Here is a 24161-nt window from a genome sequence, read left to right on the forward strand (position 1 = left end):
GATTCCTTAAAAAAACCCTTAATTATTTATGAACAAAGTCATGGGCATATAAATTTTCCATTCCGTACGTTGTGCTAAAAACAAAAAGCTATCCCACACATCCAAGGTTGATAAATTTTATTTCGTCGAAGCAATAAAATTTATGATTTTTTTCAAATTCTGTAATCTTATTAATGTTAAATTTCGCAAAAAATTGATTCTATTGCGTAAATTGATTTATTACTTTTGGCTACTTCAAAAAATCATCTTGGAAAAACGTCAGATATAACTAGGAGTTATATCTGACGTTTGTTATATTTTAATTTGATAATTTATTCAGCCAATTTTCCTTGCAAGAAAACATTATTGTAGTGGAAATATATTCATATTCCCGATATTTCAAATTTCCAACCCTACCGAATCTTATTACTTAACTTCCTGCCTACCTATCCACCCTAAAACTAAGCACATCGGCTTCGTCAGTTTTCTAGTAAATGAAATAACTTTTAGGCATTGTTTGTTACAGATCGAGGGTTTACTTACTCGGTAGAAAGGGAAGAATTATTTGCATCGTTGCAATATATTGATAACTTTCTATTTATTCCACACATGATTTAAAAAAGACCTATGGTGACCAAAATATCTGAGGTAGAATACATAAAGTCAGGCAAAAAATACTATGGAGCAGCATAGCTTCTTTTAATAAAATTCTACATGTTTTAGGAGTATTAACCACTTAGCACAACTACCGATAGTTGAATGTTTATAAGAAATTTTTACCAAATTTATTGCACGAGTGAGGTTATGGAATTTCTCTGCATTCTTTGTTACGTCGCGACGTTCCCAGTAAAGCATGAATTTCATACTTACTTTCTAAAATTTCAAATAATTTTTCATAATTACGAATTATCACACTGGCCTTATAATTTATGTTTATGACGGGAACGAATTTTGATTCTGCATGCTACTCTATTCCAAACCCGGTGAATTATAGATGCTAATATGTCTTCCAAAATCAGGAGAGGAATTTTCCACAGGAAATGGAAACGAATCCCTACCACATACATTACGACCTTTCCAAACGAAAAGGAATAACCTTTGACAGGCGACCCAAAACGAAACGTCAAGCGGTTGAATAAATCTAAATCTGGCCTGTAGCCTGTAGACATAATTCAATTAGGAGTTCCGTGATCGGACTCCAAGGATTGCTACTCTGGAGGAAATGTGGCGATTAAGATTGAGAACTCCCTCGCTGAGATTTCATTTGTTCAAGACCTTTGCGGTGAGCGTATAGCATAAAAGGTAAATGGAAACAAATCTGTATTGCCTGCTGCGTTGGCTGTAAATTAAAAGCGGGCATATATCACTCCCTCTAAGCAGCATTACGGCTATAAAAAAGCGAGGCGTATGTCTAAGCACCATTCCAATATAGCATATAAAAATATAACTAAAATTGAAAATAATGAAATATTCAGTGCCTAGTATAAATGTTTTCATTTGCTGAAAGCCTTATGATCAAGGTCATATTATTTTTTATCTCTCAAATTTGACAGCTCATTATTTTGGAATTTAAGGATAGTATTATTGCATTCCGAATTAATTAGATAAATGAATTTAACAATATCAAGTCAGATTTCATAAACTATCTGAAGTAGGTGAGTGAAAACTCTATTTAACATTTTTCTAATAAAGTGAAAGTATGCTATAAATTCCACAATAAAGTGGGAAATATTAATGAAAGCATTTAGGCAGAGCGGATATCAAGCCGTTTTTACTCTGGAAATTTGAAACCTTTATAGAATATTGCAAGAATGCCAGTTATCTAATGTATTTTATTATTTAAATGAGTCAATTTAGAAAAGATTGATTATAATTTGAAATTTATTAAATCTAATAAAATTGTTGTAACATTGTAATTATTATCCCCATAAAATATTTAAAACTGAAATTCATCAAGAAAATAGGAGGATACGGTTGAAATAAAAATTTTCAGCTTGTAGAGTTGGGTTAAAAAAAAACTTTTTTCGAATTTCATGATATATATATGAATACATTTTTCCCATCGATGGTCACAGGTGAAACTGCTTGCTGTGCGGTGATTCTAAGATGAAAGGAGCTTCATATGGATTTATTTATTCGTATGGATCGTATTATGCGTCACATTGGTTATCATCGCTTACCGTGTATTTCGTCTGATACCCGTACGTTTCAGTACGCTTTTGTGGAACATGAATATTAAACAATATTTTGTGTGTGCTGGAAGGTTAGCCATTTTTCATACCAAATACGACTCTCTCGAATCTCAAATGCTCTCGAATTTTCGAACAGAGAAAAACATTCAGAGATGAATTTTTGATTCGCGGAATAAATATTTATTAATTAGACGAAAAAAAAGCATCTATTACCATGATAACAATCCTTAAGATTGGTTCGATGCAGCTCTCCTTTCCTCTCTTCAATCCGTTGATGGTGGGTGAATTGACTTTGTAGAAGTCAATGCTAAAATAAAATAAAAGGCACTAAGTACGTACCAAACTTATTTTAATATTCGGCTACTGGTTTCGACGAGTACTTCGTCATTCTCAAGCGCAACTCGAAACCGGCAGCCAAATTTTAAAATAAGTGTAGAAAGTACAAAGTTTATTTTATTTTAGCTCTCTCCTATTCGCTGTCCTTCTCATGGTGACGTATTCCTTCTCTTCTATTTCCTTTGTAAGCTGTTCTATGTAATTCATTCATCATTCTTCGGCAGCATCAGATTTTGAAATGGAAAATTCCTTATTAGGAGGTAGCAAATAAGGAGTGCCACGACCGCCCGTTCGGGCACTGCTCATGAGTTTTGCTTCAAACTTCCGGGTGCTAACACACGCTAGATCGTAGCGAGCAGGAAAAAAATCATGGGCTCCAAACCCCCTAAAAGCAGTGAAACACTGTTGTAAGATTATCCCCTCGAATTGAAACCAACTCGAAATACGGTCCCTTTACAAATGAACATCTCCAGGAAATCTTGACGTCCTTGACACCAGACTTATTATTTTTTCCAGGTGTTCGGGGCCCTGACAGCTTCCATGCAGTTCGTGATACCGTTCTTCGTGATAACGTACTGCTACATCCGCGTTTCCCTCCGTCTCAACGACCGGGCGAGGTGCAAGCCCGGCAACAAAACGTGCGGACTGGTGAAGAAATCGTCCAAAAGAGAGGAGATGGACCGCGACCGAAAAAGGCGGACCAACCGCATGCTCATTGCCATGGTTACCATCTTCGGCATGTCCTGGTTGCCCATCAACCTCCTCAATCTCATCAACGACGTCTACATCCCCATCAGCGTCTGGAAATACTACTACTTTTGCTTCTTCTGCGCCCACTCCCTTGCAATGAGCTCCACCTGCTACAACCCCATCTTGTACGCTTGGCTCAACGAGAACTTCCGCAAGGAGTTCAAGCAGGTTCTCCCCTGCTTCGGTTCGGTCACGGCCAATTGCAATGCCGAAGTCACCGGCTGCGGGGCCATCGTCAGGGGTGCCAGGTCCGGGGGCGGAGGAGGGCAGTCCGGCGGAGGCCCTGGAGGCACAGTTGGAGCCGGCGGTGCCGGCGGCGGTTCGGCCAGGGGCGGCAGCGGTAACTGGAGGCGGAGGTCGGACAGGGCCTGCAACGGCAACGAGGTGTCTGCTGTCCAAGAGACCCTGCTGCCACCCTCCCTGGCGAGCAATAACAGTCAGCCCGGGTCGAGGAGGTGCTCCCTGGGCGCCGGGAACAGCAGTCGCGGGATGCAGTCGGCCGTGACGACGGCGACGCAGGTCGAGGAGTCCCCGGAGGAGGAGCTGGACGGGCCCCTGGTTCAGTACTCGGTGGAGAAGGACGCGGTGGAGCTGTGTATCAAGGACATATCCGGACGGGTCGAGGACGAGGAATCGGAAGACGAACACGGGAAGAACGGAGTGTTGCTGGGGCCAGCGGTCGGCAACTCCCGGATGGGAGATCTCGTCTAAGTTTCCTTCCCTCCGTCAAGCGACTGCATGGTGAACGCCACAGTAAGTACCCTTTGGCTTCTAACTGTACTATCTAGGGAACGGTACTATCTACCGTACTACCTACGGAAAAATCTGTGGAAAATTCATAATCATAGCATATTATAGTACGGCACAGCATGATTTCGATAAAAGTGGCCCACGTCGCCCTAATGACGACGTGGGGTTTCCCTATCCCCTACCTTCCAAAATCTTGGGTCCAAACAAAAATCCTCGAATTTTGTGGTCGTTAAGGGAATGAAACTGGCCGACTCACCCTCCTTTTGCGAAACTCGCACGACTGTGACTGAGTTCGAGGGGAGATCTAACTTCACCTCTCCCGACCAACCTTCAGATTGAATGAGTGAGTGATATCACTTTATATATATATTTCGGCTTGCAATCCTAAACATCTTTAATTTCCCAATAAATTCGGTTGGATTTATTATCGCATCGCGAGTGGTGACTTAAGTAAATGGATGGTGTGTTACGACGCATCAACTGCCCGACTGGGGAAGTCACTAGAGTAATAATATTTTCTAAGAGTTATAATCAATTTTGGGTTAAACGTTAAATGGCGGTTTTCGATCTACAGAAATATCTCAATTCCTCAGTTCTTTCTCGAGATTTCCCTCTGCCTTGTCAGGTTCTCTCACATCATTGAATTTCGTAATTCTCAATTTTTATGAAAATCAAAGTCCTCTTAATTTGATAGATGTCTTCATTCTTTCATGACACTTTGACTGTTTCCTGAAACTGTTTCCCCGCTGCACCATTACGCGTGTGTAAAAAAAACTTCATAATTATCCCGCCATAGGGCATGCTCCACATTTTCCTTTGTTCTCCGAAGATGCTGAGCACGCAATGACACCAAAGTACCAGAATTCCGCCCCTTTGTCCAATCTGTGCTTTGATCGCAGCGCTAGATTCCCAAAATGCATGAAAACTTTTCTCTTTACATTTAAATTTGATGGGAAAACATCTACTAAAAAATAAACAAAGGTACATTATTAAAGGCTATTAAAAATTAATTACCACTCTGCTTTGATCTCTTGAGAACGGGATCTCTCGTTAACCAAACTTTTGCGGCCTTGACATTGAGAATGTGTTACAAATTGGCCGAAACACCTTGCTAGCCACATCCACATGGTTCTGTTCTCTTGCTCAACGAGGTAAAAATAATTTTTCCACTGAGAAACGACAATTAACGCCGTATTTTCTGTATTGGGATAGTTGACTGATTCAGACTTTTTTTACGGCCGCCTTCGAGTTGATTTTTATGTTTTGAGTCTTAAAAATATATGCAATCTTTTGGTGTTCTGTTGCGCGAATCACGAGATAGATGAGAAATTATTTCTTCATACACCTTGTAATAATAATGTGACCCATTTCAGTAGAAAGAGTGGCAAAACTAAAAGAGGCAAATTGAAAAAAAAAAACTTTCGTAGCTCTGCTTGAATTTTCATTCAAGATAAATTACCGCATGGCATCACCGAATTTTTAGGTGGGGGGACTATGAATTGTAAAACGTACCACCACCATTTTATTAAAATAATTCAAGCCAACTTATGAGATAAATGCTGACCTTGATTTTTTCTTTGAAGATATTGCTAGTGAGTAATCACATTGAAATTATATACGATCGTTTTGCGATGTATCGAAGGAAGTAGCGAGAGGAACAAAGCTACACTTTACGTACATGAACCTATCTCTGGTTTAAATTGGCGGAGAATCTGAATAATTTTCAGAGCAATCAATCAATTTTTCAATTAGCATAAATTTTTAACATGCAAATATCATTGATTTTATCCAACTCATGTTCGTCACTTCTAGGCTGTCATCTCGTTCTGATGACGGAACATATGTAGGTGATGAAACCAAGGTCAGTATTCGATCAATTGACTTCATTTAAAATAAATCATATTTTCTCATAATTACATATGCTCCATAAATTAAAATTGTTATTTTTACTACTTTAGGAAACAACGTTTTCGGAAAGCTAAAGTATTACTTTGTATTTTTAAAGCTAAACAGATTTTTGTCGGGTAAACGCATTAAGGAAGGTAATCTAATTACTTCCGTCGGTATCATTTTTTACGTTCCAGTTTGCATTGGATTTCATGCAGCAGTAATTAGGTCTGATAGTTCCTCGGGCTAAGCGCTGCAAAAATAAAATTCGCACAGGGAATGCCATTCTATTAATTTCAGTTAAAGTCAAGGTCACCACCAACACAATTCCCCGCTACGCTGAGTTTGCCTTTGGCATTGACCCTGGGCGTATTCCAACGTGCCCAGCGTGCCTGACGTGCCCAATGTAGTTCAAGCGAGGAGCGACACCGATTAGTACAGCGGAACATCTGCGAGACCAGTTTCAAGACCCTCCAGTGATACGCTATGGCATCTCAGTTGCTGCGGTGATCAGCGCGAAAAATAATATATGGTGGCTCGAGATGCATTGGCAAGGGTACCGAAGCTGCAGGCAAACTGTTTCCCCGCTGCACCATTACGCGTGTGTAAAAAAAACTTCATAACTATCCCGCCATAGGGCATGCTCCACATATTCCTTTGCTCTCCGAAGATGCTGAGCACGCAATGACACCAAAGTACCTGAATTCCACCCCTTTGTCCAATCTGTGCTTTGATCGCAGCGCTAGATTCCCAAAATGCATGAAAACTTTTCTCTTTACATTTAAATTTGATAGGAAAACATCTACTAAAAAATAAACAAAGGTAAATTATTAAAGTCTATTAAAAAAATTAATTACCAATCTGCTTTGAACTCTCGAGAACGGGATCTCTCGTTAGCAAAATTTTACGGCCTTGGCATTGAGTATGTGCTCCAAATTGGCCAAAAAACCTTGCTAGCTGCATCCACATTTCTCTGTTCTCTTGCTCAACAGGGTAAAAATAATTTTTCCCGTGAGAAATGACAATTAATATTTTTATATTGTCATATTTTCTATATTGGAATAGATGATAATTCATTCAGACATTTTTTTACGGTAAATAACCACCCCATAAATATTACTGCCATTTCAGGCGAAAAGAAATCAAGATAAAAAGAATGTAAGCTGATAGAGAGATTTAAAGAAAAATACTTTGAGAGAAGTCATTTGCTGCAATATGTTTAAGATTTGGATTCTGGATGCTTATGTTTACCTAAATTATGAAAATGCTTGAAAATCAAACAGATCTCCGGGCTATTTAGCGAGCAAAAATGAGCAATTCAAAGGGCTGATTGAATGCTTATACATGGGCTTTTCGGAAGTAATAATAATAATAATAATAATAATAATAATACGTCTTTATTGGGCGAGATTGGGACTAGAAAGTCCCATCTTCCATCTAACCCCTCGTCAAACAGTAAATATATGCAGTTAAATACATTGTCTAGTTGCTCATGAAATTAAATGCAGAGAAATTACATAAAAATAAGTAGAAGTTCCATTTTCAATCAACAATTAGCATTATAATTTAACAAAGTTACTATTGACCAAGTGTAAAAAGATGTTAGTGAACGTGGGAAAAACCTAAGGATATTGACTGTCGTCCTTATTGGAAAAAAAACCCACTGCAGGAAAACGCCCACACAAGAAGGGGGGCGTGAAAAACCTGCGAAAACCTACTGAGAAAGCTAATGTAAACCTGAGTATACAAATACAATGAATTACATGGAAAATTTCACCCAGTACCTGTAAAGAAAAGGAAAATTAGATGAAGCCGGATGAGATAATTGATGAATCTTTCGTACTGTTCCCGTGATGTTACATGTCTTGCTGTTGTTCTCGAAGAAGTTTTACGTGTAGTGCCTTTTTGAAGGAGGCGAGTGATGATGATTTACGTAGTGGTAGGTCAATGTTGTTCCATTCGCGGCATGCAGTAACAATGAATGATTTATTGAATCTGACTGTCCGGTGGTGGGGTATAACGAGTTTTTCATTTCCCCTCGTATTTGAGTCATGTATTCTACTAAGTTTTTGAAATTCGTCTCTGAGGTACGCTGGTGTATTTGTCTGTAAGATTTGATAAAGAAGACATAGGATATGCATCCGGCGTCGAGAACTAGGCTTTAACCATTTGAGATCGTTAATATGATTGGTGGTATGATCTGATATTTGTAAATTAAATATGAACCTAATGCAGGCGTTGAAGGAGCGGTGAAGTTTATTCGACAGCATCTGAGATATGTCTTGAAAGGCAACATCGGCATAATCAAAATGGGGAAGTATTAATGTTGAAATTAATTGCTTCTTTAAGGAGAGAGGAATAATGTTTCTGAAACGTATTAATGGAAATAATGACTTATTCACTGCTTTACATATCTTAGTTATATGAGATGACCAAGACAGACTTTCATCAATGATCAATCCTAGATTAATAACTTCGTCGCAGTACTTTATGGGAGAATCGGAGATGTGTAGTTGCGGTAATTGATCTCTGTCGATTGACTTGAGTATTTTAGGATATCCAATTATAATAGCTTGGGACTTACTAGGGTTTATGCTTAGGAAGTTGGATTTGCTCCAATTGTTGATATTTTCTAGGTCATTATTTAGATTACATATTCCATTGAACAGGCTTTTAACATTTGAATTTAGGTACACTTGGAGATCGTCAGCATAAAGATGATATTTAGAATGATTTATCACTGAAGGGCAATCATTAATGTACAGAGAGAATAGCAGAGGTCCTAGAATAGAGCCTTGGGGCGCACCTCTTGTGGTTTCGATCCACCTTGAGCAGAAATCATTTGTAATCACTCGCTGATGCCGGCCTGTTAAGTATGATGTTATCCAATGGACTACGGTAGGAGAAAAACCCATGCCTCTCATTTTTGCTGCTAGGATATCTTTGTCTAAGGAATCAAAAGCTTTCGAAAAATCAAGCAAAACGAGTACTGAAACTTCTTTTTGATCCATGGAGCGTCTCAAGTCATCGGTGATTTTAGTTAAAGCGGTAGATGTGCTGTGACCGTGTCTGAAGCCAGACTGAAATTTATCGAGAATACTGTTGCACTTTAAGAAATGTGTTATCTGCTCATATACAAGTTTTTCTAGAACTTTGGAAAGGATGGGAAGAAAGGATATTGGACGGAATTCTTTTTCCCCTTGGGAATTTTTCTTTTTTGGAATAGGTCTGATTAATGCTCGCTTCCATTGACTTGGGAAGTGATTTTGAAATAGAGAGGAGTTAAAAATGTTGGTGATGTATGGGATAATGACAGGAAATAGCTTTTTTATGAAATCTAGTGGTATACCATCGGAACCTTGTGCTTTAGACTTAATTTTCTTGAAACACGATTCAACTTGTATTTGGGTAATAGGGGTAAATTCAAATTTTTGGTCACTGTTTAGTATGCATGTGTCTTTTGAGGCGTACAGTTTTAGAGTTTTATCTTTGATCTCGGCTTGAATAAGGTTGGGGGACTGGGAAAACTTATCATTTAAGGAGTTCAGACACAAGTCAGGAGGGAGATTGAAGACTTTATTTTTACCTATGCCAAGTGATTTTAGTTTGTTCCATAATTTACCTGGAGAGTGGTTAGATTTAGTAACTGAGTGAAAGAATTTGATCTTCGCATTTCTTATGAGCTGTTTCGTCCTGTTTCTCAAGTTTTTGTATCTTTGAAATGCATTGAGAGTCCTGTATGGAAATGACCCACCATTAGTGGAAAATAAATAAAAATCATGTAATCTGATTTTTTTATGTCAATGCTTAGTTTTCGAGAGATAAATAAAATTAAGACCAATTGGATCAGACGAATCTTTATAGGCAATACAAAAGCGCCCATATATTACCTAAATATTTCCTTTTTGGTTAAATTTGATTCAGCATAAAATTACAGCCCTTTGATTAAGCCTTTAGCATGCAATTTCTTAGATTCAGAACCGGAAGTAGTAAATAATTCTGTTCATAAGCAAAATATTACACGATAAACAACCTCTGCATCCTTTTATGGATTATTTATATAAACATCTATTCAGAAAAAGTATCATATTGTCATGAATGCTTGACAGATCATACGACTCGTAAGGTTCTGCTAGTGCGAATGTTAATTTTATTTCCTCCATTCTCCTTTAGTAGAAAATAAGAACATCATGCGTAATGGATAAACGCAATGAAGCATAGATTAATAAAACTTGATTTTGCCGATAGTGACCCCTCTCTCACCGCAGATAATTATTTGATCGCTACTAATTATGTCTATGACAGACAAATCTGTCATATACGTTCGCATATCTTATTTTAGTAAACATTTAAGTTGCATGAAATGTGAAAAAATGGAAGTTTTGCAAAGATTGACTGCCGTGAACTCGATGCAGTTTTCTTTAATAGTAAAGATGTTTCATGTAACACCTTTATTTCCTACGCTTGGAGTTATTCGACCATTTATTACGATAATTTGCCATTGCCCTCTCGGATATGTTATACAGTCAAAAATTCACAAGGACTGCACGATATGATATTCATAGCAGATTATTATCCTAGAGAGTGATGATCTCAGGTCTTTACCTTCAAATGGGGCTTGAATACTTAATGTTAAATTTGCAGTAACTTAAGGGGGATTTGTATGGCTGTTTTTATACCTAATATTCGTATGGCATATATTCATATGGATTTTATGCATGAAAAATCACCCTAAATTATTGCCTTTTTCTCACGGTTTTTATCCTCCCCCCGTCTACCACTTGCCCAGAGCAGAAGGACTTGGAGCAATCTTGCATCTGAACTATTCGTGCATTCTATGCACAAGGGATCAACCGCGTCCACCAAAGCACCGCCAACCCCCGTAAACCTTCGTTCTTCATTTGTTTCTCCAGTCACTCCGGTTCCTCTCCTCGTCTGAGAAAGATGGGCTGCATTCCATTGAAAATGAGAGCAAACTAGCAAACCCTCCCCCATAAGCTCCATATTTTATTTTTTTGTTTATTTTATTACTATCCAAGTGCTTTTTTGGGCGCACGCGAGTTTGCCCTGTAGCAGGAGACTTTGGACAACTTGTGACCCCGAATGCTTTGCCTGCTCCAAGTCCGTGTGCTCTAGGGAGGTGGTAGATGGTGGTTAGGGAGGGGGATGTACATATATATCATGAGTACCACGGCACCATACCCCCACAGCAATTTACGGGTACATGCCTACCCTCGGTAAGGGGATCTCCTCGATCTGCGTATCAGGTGCTTGTTTCCTTAAATGCATGTGATGGGTCGATCCCCATGGAAACGTCTTTGCCTGAGTTAGAGAGAGGTAGCCGCGACAGAAAGAACAACCCCCCCCCCCCCTTACGCCCCAAAAGTACTCGGAGCCACTTCCAGGATTGGAGACGGAAATACGAGAGTGTGTGCGTCTGTCTTCGTGTGAGAAAGACTGCCTTTAAGACCTCCCACGTGACTCGATTCTGCACCTGCACTGGAAGACGGAGAGAGGAAGACATAAGCCCCCTGCAAGGATCTAACTCCGACTCCTCTACAATGTGCCCCTCTGGATGGGGCATTTGGAATTCACGTCACATTAACTTACAAAGACATTCTCCGAAGATGGATATCACTGCGGATGTGTGAACGCTTTATTTTCGGGTCGTTAGGCCATTTACGGTGCTATGCAGCGATAAAATTTTGCTGAGAAACGTTGAGTTATTAGATATGTTTAATAAGATTTAGCGGTTTCCCGACGAGCTTGGTAGCCTATTGGGGGCAGAACTTGGCTGCTGACAGATAGGTCCCGGTTTCATATCCCATGTGAAGCCTTCGGACAGACCAAATCAAAAATCACGAGGAGCAAGATAGTCTTGGGGAAGGAACTGATCCCCCTGCACTGAATATGAGAAATTTACGTGCCTATGGTTCAATCTGGGATAAGCTCTACCTTTACCGACCAAAACAGTCTTAGGGCTTGAATAATAGTGGTTTCCCGGCGAATGAAATCAATGCTGTGTGGATAAGAGGAGTCTCCACTGGGCTGGGCCGTTGCCAGGATAAAATTCAGGGGGGTTAATCATTTCTGGGGGTTCTGATCTCCTTGACGGCTGCAGTCTTGCCACGGTGGTCAATGGTCCATCTCTGACATCGGAAATTTAAGATGACGCATCACTTCCTCACTTGCTCTGCTGGTCGCATTTACCCTTTTATCATCGAGTATCATTTGTTTAAAAATGTTGGTTAAATTATCGACTAAACAAATTTGGAATAAATTATCAGAAATATACGTGCATACTACAATCTCTTTGATCGGTATAGTGTAGTCCTCTATTGCTCTCATACCTAAGCTAGTTCCTTCAGTTCCCTGGCGTTCTTTTTCTTTTCGTACTTCTTTACTTGTCTCAGATATACTTCTATCTGGGTCTCACTCCGGGGAATTATCCGTTAATATTTCCCTCCATCCGGAATAGATCTTTTCCAAACTTTACTTTTATCTTAAAAAGGAAGCTTTACTTCCGAAAAAAATGTGGATAACAATTTTCAAATTTAAGATAGAAATATGCTAAAACGTATCTCTTGTTGATAGGCACCTGGGGATATAATTGAGAGAGCTAACGCATAAAGCAACATATCAGGAATAAAGACTGGTCGATTGAGAATGTCCAGGTCCTGTTGAGCCTCAAGGAGGGCTGATGATTGGACCTTCAAAATGCTATATTGACAGGAGTGGATGATTAAACCCGTTCAATAAACCGTTAAGCCATCATTGGGATATGTTAGCCAATGGATAGCGACGCCTCGAAAAATAATGTAGTTAGGATCTTTTGCAATAAAATCTTCGAAATAGGAATGATTTAATAAATGTTTCTTTCCAAAAATTAATTGACCGCAAACAGGTAGCAGTGGAAGTAACAGGTAAAGACAGTACGAGCTTTTCGGCATGATTTACCCTCGGAAACTATATTTTGTACGCATTTTATAAGTTATAATTGCGCAAATATACCTGTGACCAATACTTTTGGCCAACTACCAAAATTCTACACTCTCGATATTCCAATCACGACACTTCTTCAGGTTCTCTGCTAAGCCGATCCTTATTCACTCTATGAATCTATATTTTTCAATGAAACTAGTACAAAGCCGGTGATGAGCAATATATTAATGCGTGATAAATGCATGAGTATTTTGGCAAATTTCGTATCCGACTACATATGGCACATAATATGAGGTAAAAACCATAATTATGCCTGCAATAGAGCAGAAAATTGAATAACACATCGTTTGAATGTTAACTCAAATCTCAACCGCGTTTGACAATTGAGACAGATATCCCTCGGGCTGCATGTTTATCTCATTGTGCACAAAAATGTCACCTGAGGACGTATGGGGCTCAGCTGGGGAAAACGACTTGGACTACGAACGAAACCGGACCCAAAACAGGGAGGGATTCTCGGTTAAAATATAGATAAATAAATTAATCCATCTTGATGACTTCAAAAATAAATGCTACAGTCGCATAAATAACCCGGATGAATTCAAGAGTTGAAAAATTTAATCAATGAAACGTTTTAGATTCAAGATAATTGGTTGTTGTACCGGCAGGGCTTCTCTCTATATAACAAATTATCTAATTTAAATATTAAAAGTAAGGGCTAGAAAAATTCAAAAGGGTTAATAAGAGTAATATTCGGAATTATAAGGATCAACATATAAACATGAAGTCGCCTGCTAAGAATCCGAGAGAAAAATATAAAAATAATCAGGAAAACCAGAGGCAAAGTCTGGTTCCACAATATTTTCTTCACTGATACGTAAAATATGTAAACAGATTAAATCCAAAATAAAACTTAAAAATAAGCTCAACGGATTAATGCGTGATATGGTGGAAGTTCGACGTATTGAAATGAAAGGTAATTACACTTCATTACAATAATTTACTGCGTACGACGCGCTTCCTCTCGCAGAGGCGTCTTGTATAAAATGAACGGCTCGAACGCATTAAATTATTGTGGAAAAGTGCAAATTACCCTCCATTAAAATAAACTTAAAACTACGTGAAGAAAATATAAAAAAACGTAAAATACGTAAAAAAACAAAAAAATTTAAAATTAGCAAGCAAATCTGATGTAAAGCTTTTCACTTAAAACACAGGCACATGCAGAAAACAGGATTTACTCTAAACACCTAGACAATCTCTAGATGCGTTCTCCGCAAAACTTGTTTTCGTTCCCGGCACGAATTGAAGGGGATGTGTCCTAAGACTTTGCAGGCAACTATGCATACGCAGCTCGCGAAGAGCATGCATAGAGGCGCGTTCGAAAGGGTGTCCCATTATATCGACGGGGATGGGAGTCCACACGGCCACTTAAATGGATTTTACTCCTCCAACCCCTTTTGACTGCACTCCCGTATCAGGAGAAGCGAGGATTGAGTTATTTTTTTCTCCCCTTCGCCAGTCGGAACGGCAGACGGCTAAGCCCTCAGGCTCAGATTTACATCGCCCTTGCTCTTCCTTCGAGGATATTTATACCCGACGCACATACATGGCATTAGGCAATCAGTCCACGCAAATACAGGCAGGTAGGTACCAGCTGATAATTTTTTTTCGGCGGCGACCTTCCGTGATGTAATTTAATGAATTGAACGAGAGCAGTCAGCGACTTCCACCTATGGTGTCGGACGCTGTCTGATTTATAGCCATGGAAATCCTACGCAACGCTAAAAAAAAGTGGAGAGGTCTCTACCGAAGAAGAAGTAAAATGGAGTCCAGTGGAAAAAATCCTCGTTATTTTGGATTTAACGTGCATTAAAAGCCTTAAATAAAGTTAATTTATGCGAACCAGGAGCATTATAGATCGCATTCTGGTTACAATTTTCCTATCTTGTTGTGCGAAATATCCATGGGGAAAAAATCATTCGCTTTGACCAGGATCCTCTTCAAGGCTCCCGTAAAAGTTATCACCGTCGCTGGTCCCGATATACTAAAAACTTGTTATCTTATTTTATTTGAACAGCCTGCCGTTAATTTCGCGTTTTTCCAATGAAAGTACTTTAAATAACCCTCAGCAGACTACACAATGCAATTTATATATAACAGCCAAGGACCGAAATAAATGCTAAGGGTCGCGCGGAAAGTGATGAAAGTCATTTTAGCGAAGGTAGTATGCACACCAGGTTATTCGGGCTTCCTATTGGTTCAATATTGGATTCCTACGCTTGGACTGATTCCATCGTATAGCAGTGAATTTCCAATTAATTTTTCAAAGACCTACAAACTATTTTGATCGAGCAAATGTTTTCTCAAATGTGCCTGTGTAACTAAAATTTAATATATTTAATTAAATTTCATGGAAGCCACAAACAGAAGGGTTTAGATTTTATCATCTCATTCTCTGTGCTTTGACTTGATATACATAGCTGATGTTTGCATATGTAAATATCGACAAATTGAATATAAAAAGCACATGCACGATACCCGTAGGTTGGAATTATAAGACAGTAGTAACGTTTCTGGTAAAAATGATTTTAAAAATATTTAAAGTGTTCTTGAAAACCTCAATTTTTAATCGTGTGGTAACTAAGTTACCCCGCACAGCTGTTGGCGGGAAGAAAAACTAGTTCGTTGCATGAGTGTAGGGATAAAAGTTGAATTCAATGAATTTTATTATATTATAACTACAATAACACCAATATTCTACATGATGGCACCTTTAGTATTTGTTTTTTTTCATATCATGCTAGTCAATGTACAGTAGGCCGGCCCTTATTTTTCAGATTTCCGAAAAGTTATGTTTTCCTGGTCTCAAAATGATCCAAATGATGTTCATATTCACGTGTTTAAATTTGGTTACTTTCAAATAACGGCAACCCGTGCCCCAAGGGCCATAAGTACTAAGGACCCTCAATTGAGTTTTTTGGGGCCGAAAAAGCACTATTTCTATGTAAAACGTAAAAGTAAAGCCCTTTAGGGCCGATTTTCTGTTTGTTTTAACCTATCTCTAAGCGTTTAGGAGATATCACCCGTCGTAATGCAATCTCCCCCCTAGGGCGCCACCCCGCACCGCGGCATCGCTGAGGTAGGTATGTCCCGCACCACTTACTAGAGACTTCCCCTCAACCCCCTCCCCTCCCTCGGCAAAGACTTTGCACCTGATGTCAAGATCTAGCCACTGAAGAAATGTGCTTACTTACCTTAGAAAGAATTTAATGCCATAACAATACTTCCAATCCAAGAGATCAATTTATTTTCACTCTGTCCATGAATTTCGGTACATTAACCAAAATAAAATAGATTTTCATTGTATTTCTAATTTTTCACTGACATCCTACATTTGGAAATGAAAGTGCCTTTCCGCACGTAAGGATTGTATTGCGATGCAAAGTCACTCTTAGTAATAAATTTTGAAAGCTCTCTTCCTTCAACGTGACTGCCCGAAAATCTTGAATTAGTTTCACTCCTCTCGCTGCACAATCATTTCCCACTTGATGACCCCGAATAATTTGCAAATCGTTCTTGCATGTTCATCCCATTCTCGTATGTTCACATCAAAGAATACAATGCATATTTACAATACATTAAATAGCTTTCTCGAATTAGTGGTGACAAAATTTTGTATAGATACATTAGTCATGTCTTTACGTTTATATAATGCCTTCTTCGGTGGATCATATTTTCCTACACAAGACCACATACGGCGTATCACTTTTTTTTTCACACCTAGAAATGGATCCGTCAAAGAAGGACAGGCCTACCAACTCCTCACTCATGTACCACAAGTAGTTTGAAAACCTCTTTTGTGCTGCTTTCGCTATGTCTAGGTTAACACTTTTGTAATTTACAAGTCTTTGTAGGAACTACAGGTCTCTGATGGGAGCTAATGCAACAAAAGGAGCGGAGAACCACATCTTTTCATTTCTTCTTGAATATATTGAAATCTATTCCACCAATAACTGCATTTCGTTCTCCTCTTTATTTGCGTAAGAACTTTATTTCTTCAGCCCAAGCACATTTATCCGAGAGACTAACTGCACTTTCCTCCTCGCGCGTCAAAAATTCAATGGTACCGCTCCTTGTAATGTCAAGCAAATCATCAAGTTTTGTTACGAAAGATTTTCTTCTCTTCATATCCACCGTAGTTCGCGTTCTCTTTATGCCGTTGCACGTTCATCCATTCTTTGCGTCATTTTTCTAACTTTTCAATCGCCTTATTTTCCGTAAAAACAGGAATTCTAGTTTTATACTATGGATGAGACGCATTTCTCACGGTTTTTCTCGCACTAAGTCTTACAAATTTCGAACCCATTAGGAGATAGAGAAAACACATAGTACTTCTCTCACTGTCGGTAAATTTGAGCCGAGTATTTCTTCACTTTCTGTTCCAACCAGTTCAATGCCTGGATTTAGCCTTGATTACATGCCTTTCCTTGTTGGTCTATTCTTAAAATGAACGTCACGTTCATGATAAAGTATTTATTTCACCACTTTTCTCCTTACATCATAAAAAACTTAGCTCTTCCTATCCTTTGCACACTATACACAAGAACTATCTCTATCTATCCACAGTGATCTACATCCGTGAACTTACTACCTCCTTTCTTCTCCTTGAATATTTCTATCTACTGTTGGAGCCCTGGAAGCCCTGCTCAATCCCTTCATTCCTTTATTATTCATAGACACATTTCTATCACATGCTTATAATATTTTGTACATAATAAGCACTTTGGAACAAAGCCTACTGGAATGGTTCGCGGCCGTTTGGCGGCAAAAAATCAAGGTTTAAGGGGTCGGTACCCAATACATAGGATGGCGTTGAAGGGTTAAAATTGACATTATAGGCCTTAACAACATTAATCATGACACAAGAGGAACAACCTATTCAATACTGTACCACTAGCATGTAAATCTTGTCATCAGGAGCAAAGTCTTTACCGAGGGAGGGGAGGGGGTTGAGGGGAAGTCTCTAGTAAGTGGTGCGGGACATACCTCAGCGGTGCCGCGGTGCGGGGTGGCGCCCTAGGGGGGGGATTGCATTACGACGGACGATATCTCCTAAACGCTTAGAGATAGGTTAAAACAAACAGAAAATCGGCCCTAAAGGGCTTTACTTTTACGTTGTACATAGAAATAGTGCTTTTTCGGCCCAAAAAACTCAATTGAGGGTCCTTAGTACTTAGGGCCCTTGGGGCACGGGTTGCCGTTATTTTAAAGTAACCAAATTTAAACACGTGAATATGAACATCATTTGGATCATTTTGAGACCAGGAAAACATAACTTTTCGGAAATCTGAAAAATAAGGGCCGGCCTAATGTACAGTTACAATGGTAAAATATGATAGATTCCTGCCATTGCACACAATAGCAATGTAAAAACCTAAATGTTGCCTACAATTTATTTATAAATGATAAAAAACAAGACATAAAATCTTTAAAAAAAGAGCCATGGTGTTGAATACCAGAAAAGACTAAAATACAACATATAAATTATGGATTATAAATGGAGTACTTGAGGTACCCCACACATTCGTCCGCGTAAGTGTTCTCGGCATAGTCACGGAATCTTTAATTAAAACTTCTGTCAAGTAAATACCATTGATAAAAAAATCATCAGCCACTGAAATTACCAAAATAGTGATGAAAAATAAGTGACATTTAGGAAGAAAATTAATAAAAAAAACTTAAGACCTTGAACGCGTCCAGTGATTGATTATATATAACTATGGATTCTACTCCATAGAGGCTACAGGAATGTTTCAAATGTTTAAGAACATCATTATAATTTCATGGATATAATTAGACAGCAAACTGGAAGGCTTCATATTTGCAAACTGCTAAATATTTGTATCACCCCTATTAATCCTCGGAATACAGTGTCAAGAACCCGCTTTTTCACATTTGAAATCGATTGTATTAATGATCAATCTTAGACTTTTCATTGTAGTTGATCTTTTCAGAAACACCTTCCTTTCTTCCTTTAGATAGATCGGGTAGATAATATTAAATGCTGCATAACTCAATCAAGGCTTCAAAAATATTCAGTTTGATTTCACCGGCCTGTAAAATTATATTGGAGATTAGAATTTATGTAGAAGATTTCATTAGCATTAATAAAAGTAAAACTTGCAATTTTCAGAAATTCTTGTGTATCATTCAAGTTTTACATTTTTACCGTGAATTTATGTTCATCTCTCTGAAATTGCGGACGCATCCTAACAAAATAATTTTATAACCACGAATCATTTTCCTAGGAACTTGTTCATCGGTCATCAATGAACACAATTAACCTATCAACAAATAACGGTAACTGGTGTCGAAATACGAAAGCCTCCCCTGTTCCATTCCATTATGCCGAGGCTGTTGGTTGCTTATTTTCCTTAGACGTTTTCGTTCCAAATTGGGTAAAATTTGATGGCCAATATAGCCTTTTCGGCAGTCGGGCTTTGAAACGATGTAATTGGATGCTTCGGTGAGCGGAAAGAGTTTTCTTTGCCTTATGGAGACGCATGCGAGATCAAAGTCAATATTAAACCCATGACCTGCTGTGATATAATTTTTCAAACGTTTCACTGCAAAAAAATTACAATTCTCTTCGGAACGAAAGTAGGTCACAGGACTTAATGACTCTTTGAAATTCAACACAGCTGATAAATGCTGCTCCACAAAGGATGAAGAAAAAATTGTTTAGTAGCAAGTATTCGATTTATATTTCACGCAACAATGACATTAGCCACAGTTCATAGCCGAACTATCTAATTTATATGCTACAAAAAATAAATATTTGAGAAAAAAGCACATTATGAAAGCCCTCAGCGGTATTTCGATAACTGTGTACATTTTGTAACTGTCATGCGTGGAAAGTTATAAAGCACACAGAGAATATTAAAAAGGCAACCAGTTCAAATTTCGTGGAACATATCCACTTGTTGGGAAGTCATGGTACAGAGTCAATCATTTTATGTGAAATAAACTTTTAACAAACACTGTCCAATATTTTACATGTAATTATATCCGAAAGATTTTAATAGGCTCATTAGCAACGCCCAGATAAGCTACACATTAATCTAGTTGATAATCTGATGTAAAATAGTTGAAGATCAGGTGGAAGGGAAGAATTAAATATAGAAAATGTCGTTAGATAAACATAACATGTGATATATATATATATTTATATCACGAGATGTGGGTCAAATGTAAATATTATTAATTTTTTTCAAACTTTGCCTACGTTTCGGACATTATATTTGTCCATCCTCAGGGCTATAAAAATGAAATAAAAATATTATATATCCACATATCCAGAAATATATCCACATATCCAGAAATAAAAAAAGCTGCAATAAAAGAACAGGCATTACTTACCTTAGCAAAATTTATCATAATTTAATAAATGACATAACCAACAAAGAAAGAAATCCAAGCAACCAAATTGTAAATAAATAAAAACAACATCAGACTTAAAGGTAAATTTTGAATTTGTATTTCCATGTATTTTAATGTATAACAACTGTAAAATTGCCTGTATTTAACAAATTTTGTATCATACATTATCATTTTTATAGCCCTGAGGATGGACAAATATAATGTCCGAAACGTAGGCAAAGTTTGAAAAAAATAAATAATATTTACATTTGACCCACATCTCGTGATAAAAAAAAAATATATATATAATAAGGGGTCGTGAAGTATAAAGTTTGAAATAACATGTGATGAGGGATAAAAAACGGAAAAAAACTAGGTGATTGTTAAAAGATTAATATAGAGAAGAGGATAGAGCTATGTCAAACCCATCTTCAGATGCATGACTGACGATAATGATATTTTTCAATGGCAGAAGTTATCATTATGACGCCAAATCTTTGCATAAGGTGTTAAAATAAAAATTTAACTTTCATAATGACGAAGAGTAGCTATCTATTTTTAAAACTCATATTTTGATTTTGCTATTTGAAAAGATAACACATTTTCAACAAACCACTGCATGTTCACATACCAACACAAACTCATCAAGAACCCAAGGCTATCAAAGATTTGTTGTCATAGGCGTAATAGGTTCACTAAGTAGTTCGTCTAAAACTTTGCAACACCTTCAGCAACAGAATTGACTCAAGTTACCCCATTACAAACCTGTCCCTTAGCCATGCCCACTCGCAGGAGTAGTAACGCAGAATCCTTCTCAGAGCTCTAATCTAGCTTCTCAAAAGTCTTGCGTGCATTTTTCGAGGCGCCGACATTATCCTTGGTGGACTCAAGGGATGCTTAGCGCAGCGATTCGCGGACTTGGCAGGCAACCGTATACAACAGGTCCGCGCGTTCTCGCAAAACTTCCCCTTCAAAGTGAGGAACGAACTTCGACCAAGTGATTATCCTGTTCTCCCCTTTTGGCAAGCGAAACTGTCACCAAAAGGACCTTCGCGAAATTAATTTACGAAAAATAATTAAAGGTAGGCAGAAGTGCTGAGAAGAATGAAAACTTATTAATTCAATTGATGAATTCACATTCACCCTATTAGAGTAAACATGATGAATAATTACTGTGTGTTTTGTGGCAGAATTATTTTGAAAAACTCCATATTGGATCCACCAGATAAAAAAATAATGTAAGAAATCATTTAAAATATTAACAGAGTCCTAAAAGATTCATGTGCGTAAAAAATTTCATTAGGAATAGTTTCACATAGGCACGAAAGTAAGTCTGAGCCAATCGGTGCAAGAAGTGGAGGATCCCAATTTATCTGCTAGACAGTTAAGTTGCGGCATATGAATAAAATGTTTCTCCATAGTCCAGTTATTTAACGTAAAATATTATAGTTAACATTCTCTGGGAAAAAAGCAACGGATTTTTCTTTTGTGTCATCGAAGACCCCGAGGAAAATACTTATCTTGCGATTATTAATATATTATTATAATTTTATTGAAATGCGTTGGAGGTCGATTATACTATCGTAGGGTACGTGTGAGAAATTCGTACCCTCTAACAACAGCAGGTGTTCATGAATAGATTTGCCGCCTCGATAACATGGTGTATTTCCGTGCTTTTCAGTGTGGCCTAGAGTTAGATGGAAACATAGAGGTAGGAGAAGTATGGAACGAAAAAGGAATTGGTTGAGGTGCTTCAGTTTTATGTTTTCTTCTTGCTGACCCAACAAAATGACATATTTTCCCGCTTTTCTGTGTGGCTTAGGGATAGACATATAGAGGTGCGAGATGTATCGCAGAGGAAGGAATCGGTCCAGGAAGAATAAAGCGTAAAGTATGCTACAGCGCCTTACACGAAAACGATCTCTCCTCGATCCCAACAATGCGTTTGCTTCCTTTTTCCTGGAAACCAACGCACCACCATCCGAGAACGATGTTTACTTTTTTTCACTCCCTGGAAAACTTCTTTTTGATTCCCAATTCTATTGAGTTTTGCTTTTGTGGAGTGGAATTGGGGGAGATGGTGAGAGGTTGGAGGTTTCCATCTCACAAAAATACAGGAAAAAGGCAGGCAGACGAGAGGGGAGAGCGGTGGTGCCTAAGGGAATGAAAAATGGTGGGCTTCTGCGGCGAGGATGGGGATTGGTGGAGAGGGCGTGCGTGTTTCCCCAAGTGGCGGGAAGCGACCGCAACGCCTCCGTGGAAACAGCCTCGGCAACAATTGAAGGAAGCGTGTGATTCGGCAACATCGAAAGAGGGAGTGAGATGTGTTTCAGCGCCGATGTCGATGAGAGGGAACTTGAAGGAGAAGAGTGAGATAAGATAGTTGTCCAAAGAAAAGCCATTATTGCATTATTTTTAGGGGACGAAATGGGAATATACCTATACCTACATACTAACCCTTAAACCACCTTGTCAGGAGTGAGGCACTAGGACACCATCCATTTACTTGTAGGCATGCACTATAGAAGTTAAGGTGCGGGTTGTTAGGGTGATTTTTCTATGGCTGATCTCTTATTTCAATCCTTCATTTCTTTGCGGGAAGAGAAATACCAGCGCACAACTGTTCGGAAAAGTATCTCTTAAGTAATTTTTTCAGTCGGACCTGGAAATATAGCATCGTCCTAAAATGATATGAAGTAAATATGGAGTATAGCGAGATAAAATCTCAAAGGTAATCCTTCTAGAGCATTGTAACAATAAAATATCACTATACGACGCAAAATAAATTTTATTAAAAAATATAATGAAATATGATAATAACCGTATTTTTCTTTCGAGTACATCAGGATTGAAACGTTGTTTTTCTGCACCAAAGAAATAATTACGCAATAATCTTGATGGGATACTTTGAAGGGCGTAGGTCCGTAGGGGCCAGACCCTTCCAAACGTAGCAGCAGAAGGAATCCCCGCTTGAGGACCCCAAAGAATAGAAGGAAGCCTTTACCGTCGCCTCCAGGTGCGGCCAAACGAAATTTTCTTTCCCTAGAAAGGAAATTAGGCACATCAAAAATTCTCATTTGGAGCAAGAAAACATTTTATTCAGTCAATCGAGTTCATCATGACAGTTAAAAATAAATGAATCACTGAAGGCGAAACTGAGATAAGCTACTAAGGCTATTTGCAATAACTTCCTTCCTCAGACAAGCGTTTCAGTTCTAAGAAACATGACGACCGCAATAACTCTCTTATGGCTCTCAGTGGATGCTATTCCACCGCCTTTCATGGCACTAGGTAGGAGACGTACTAAAACATCTCAGATGACTTCTATCTGTCTTCTTGCTTAGTCATTTAAGCGATTTCGTGCTTAAATTCTATCCTTTTATTGACGAAATTTCACCGACCCTTCCTGGATCTTATAATTTATTAGCAATTACTAACCAAGCGGAGAGTGCAACCGCTCTATGAGACTGTGTTCTGTATCTCTATTTCAGCCTTGTCATCATCATCTTCCTCAGTTTTGAGGCTCACGTAAACTCATTTTACTATTCTTCCCATAATATTTCACAATTTACTTTTTATTATAGGGTTTTTATTACTCATTCCTATTTATTTCTAAACTGTGACCGTAAAACCTTAAAATTAACCAGAGGCGCCTAAATTCATTAAGGATAGGAATACATTATATGATAATAACGGAAATAACGGAATAATCATGCGTTATTGAATATAGCAAAATATTAGTTGATATTTTTTCCTAACCTCTCTCAACAAAAGTTATTTTAGCCAATCGTAATGCTTTTTCTAATTAAATATATGAAGCGCAGAAGAGTTACAGGTAAACTGAGGCATTCTCGTTACTCTGTTTTAATAGTTATTTTTGGTTGGAAATTTTCTGTCATCCTC

The 24161-nt window shown here is 38.2% G+C and overlaps 1 protein-coding gene across 2 annotated transcripts in view; it reads left to right on the forward strand.

Annotated features, from left to right (window-relative positions):
* LOC124153888 (prolactin-releasing peptide receptor) overlaps positions 1 to 24161 on the forward strand; it is a 288340-nt gene that overhangs the window by 49666 nt on the left and 214513 nt on the right. For both annotated transcript variants that reach the window (XR_006863784.1, XM_046527269.1), the window contains exon 3: positions 3024 to 4010. Coding sequence is in view for 1 of the 2 variants with exons in the window: in XM_046527269.1 (XP_046383225.1) it covers positions 3024 to 3968 (945 nt within the window). In the remaining variant the exon portion in view is untranslated. The remainder of the gene's footprint in view (positions 1 to 3023; positions 4011 to 24161) is intronic.

This window comes from Ischnura elegans, chromosome 2 (assembly GCF_921293095.1).
Source record: "Ischnura elegans chromosome 2, ioIscEleg1.1, whole genome shotgun sequence".
Classification (NCBI taxonomy): domain Eukaryota; kingdom Metazoa; phylum Arthropoda; class Insecta; order Odonata; family Coenagrionidae; genus Ischnura; species Ischnura elegans.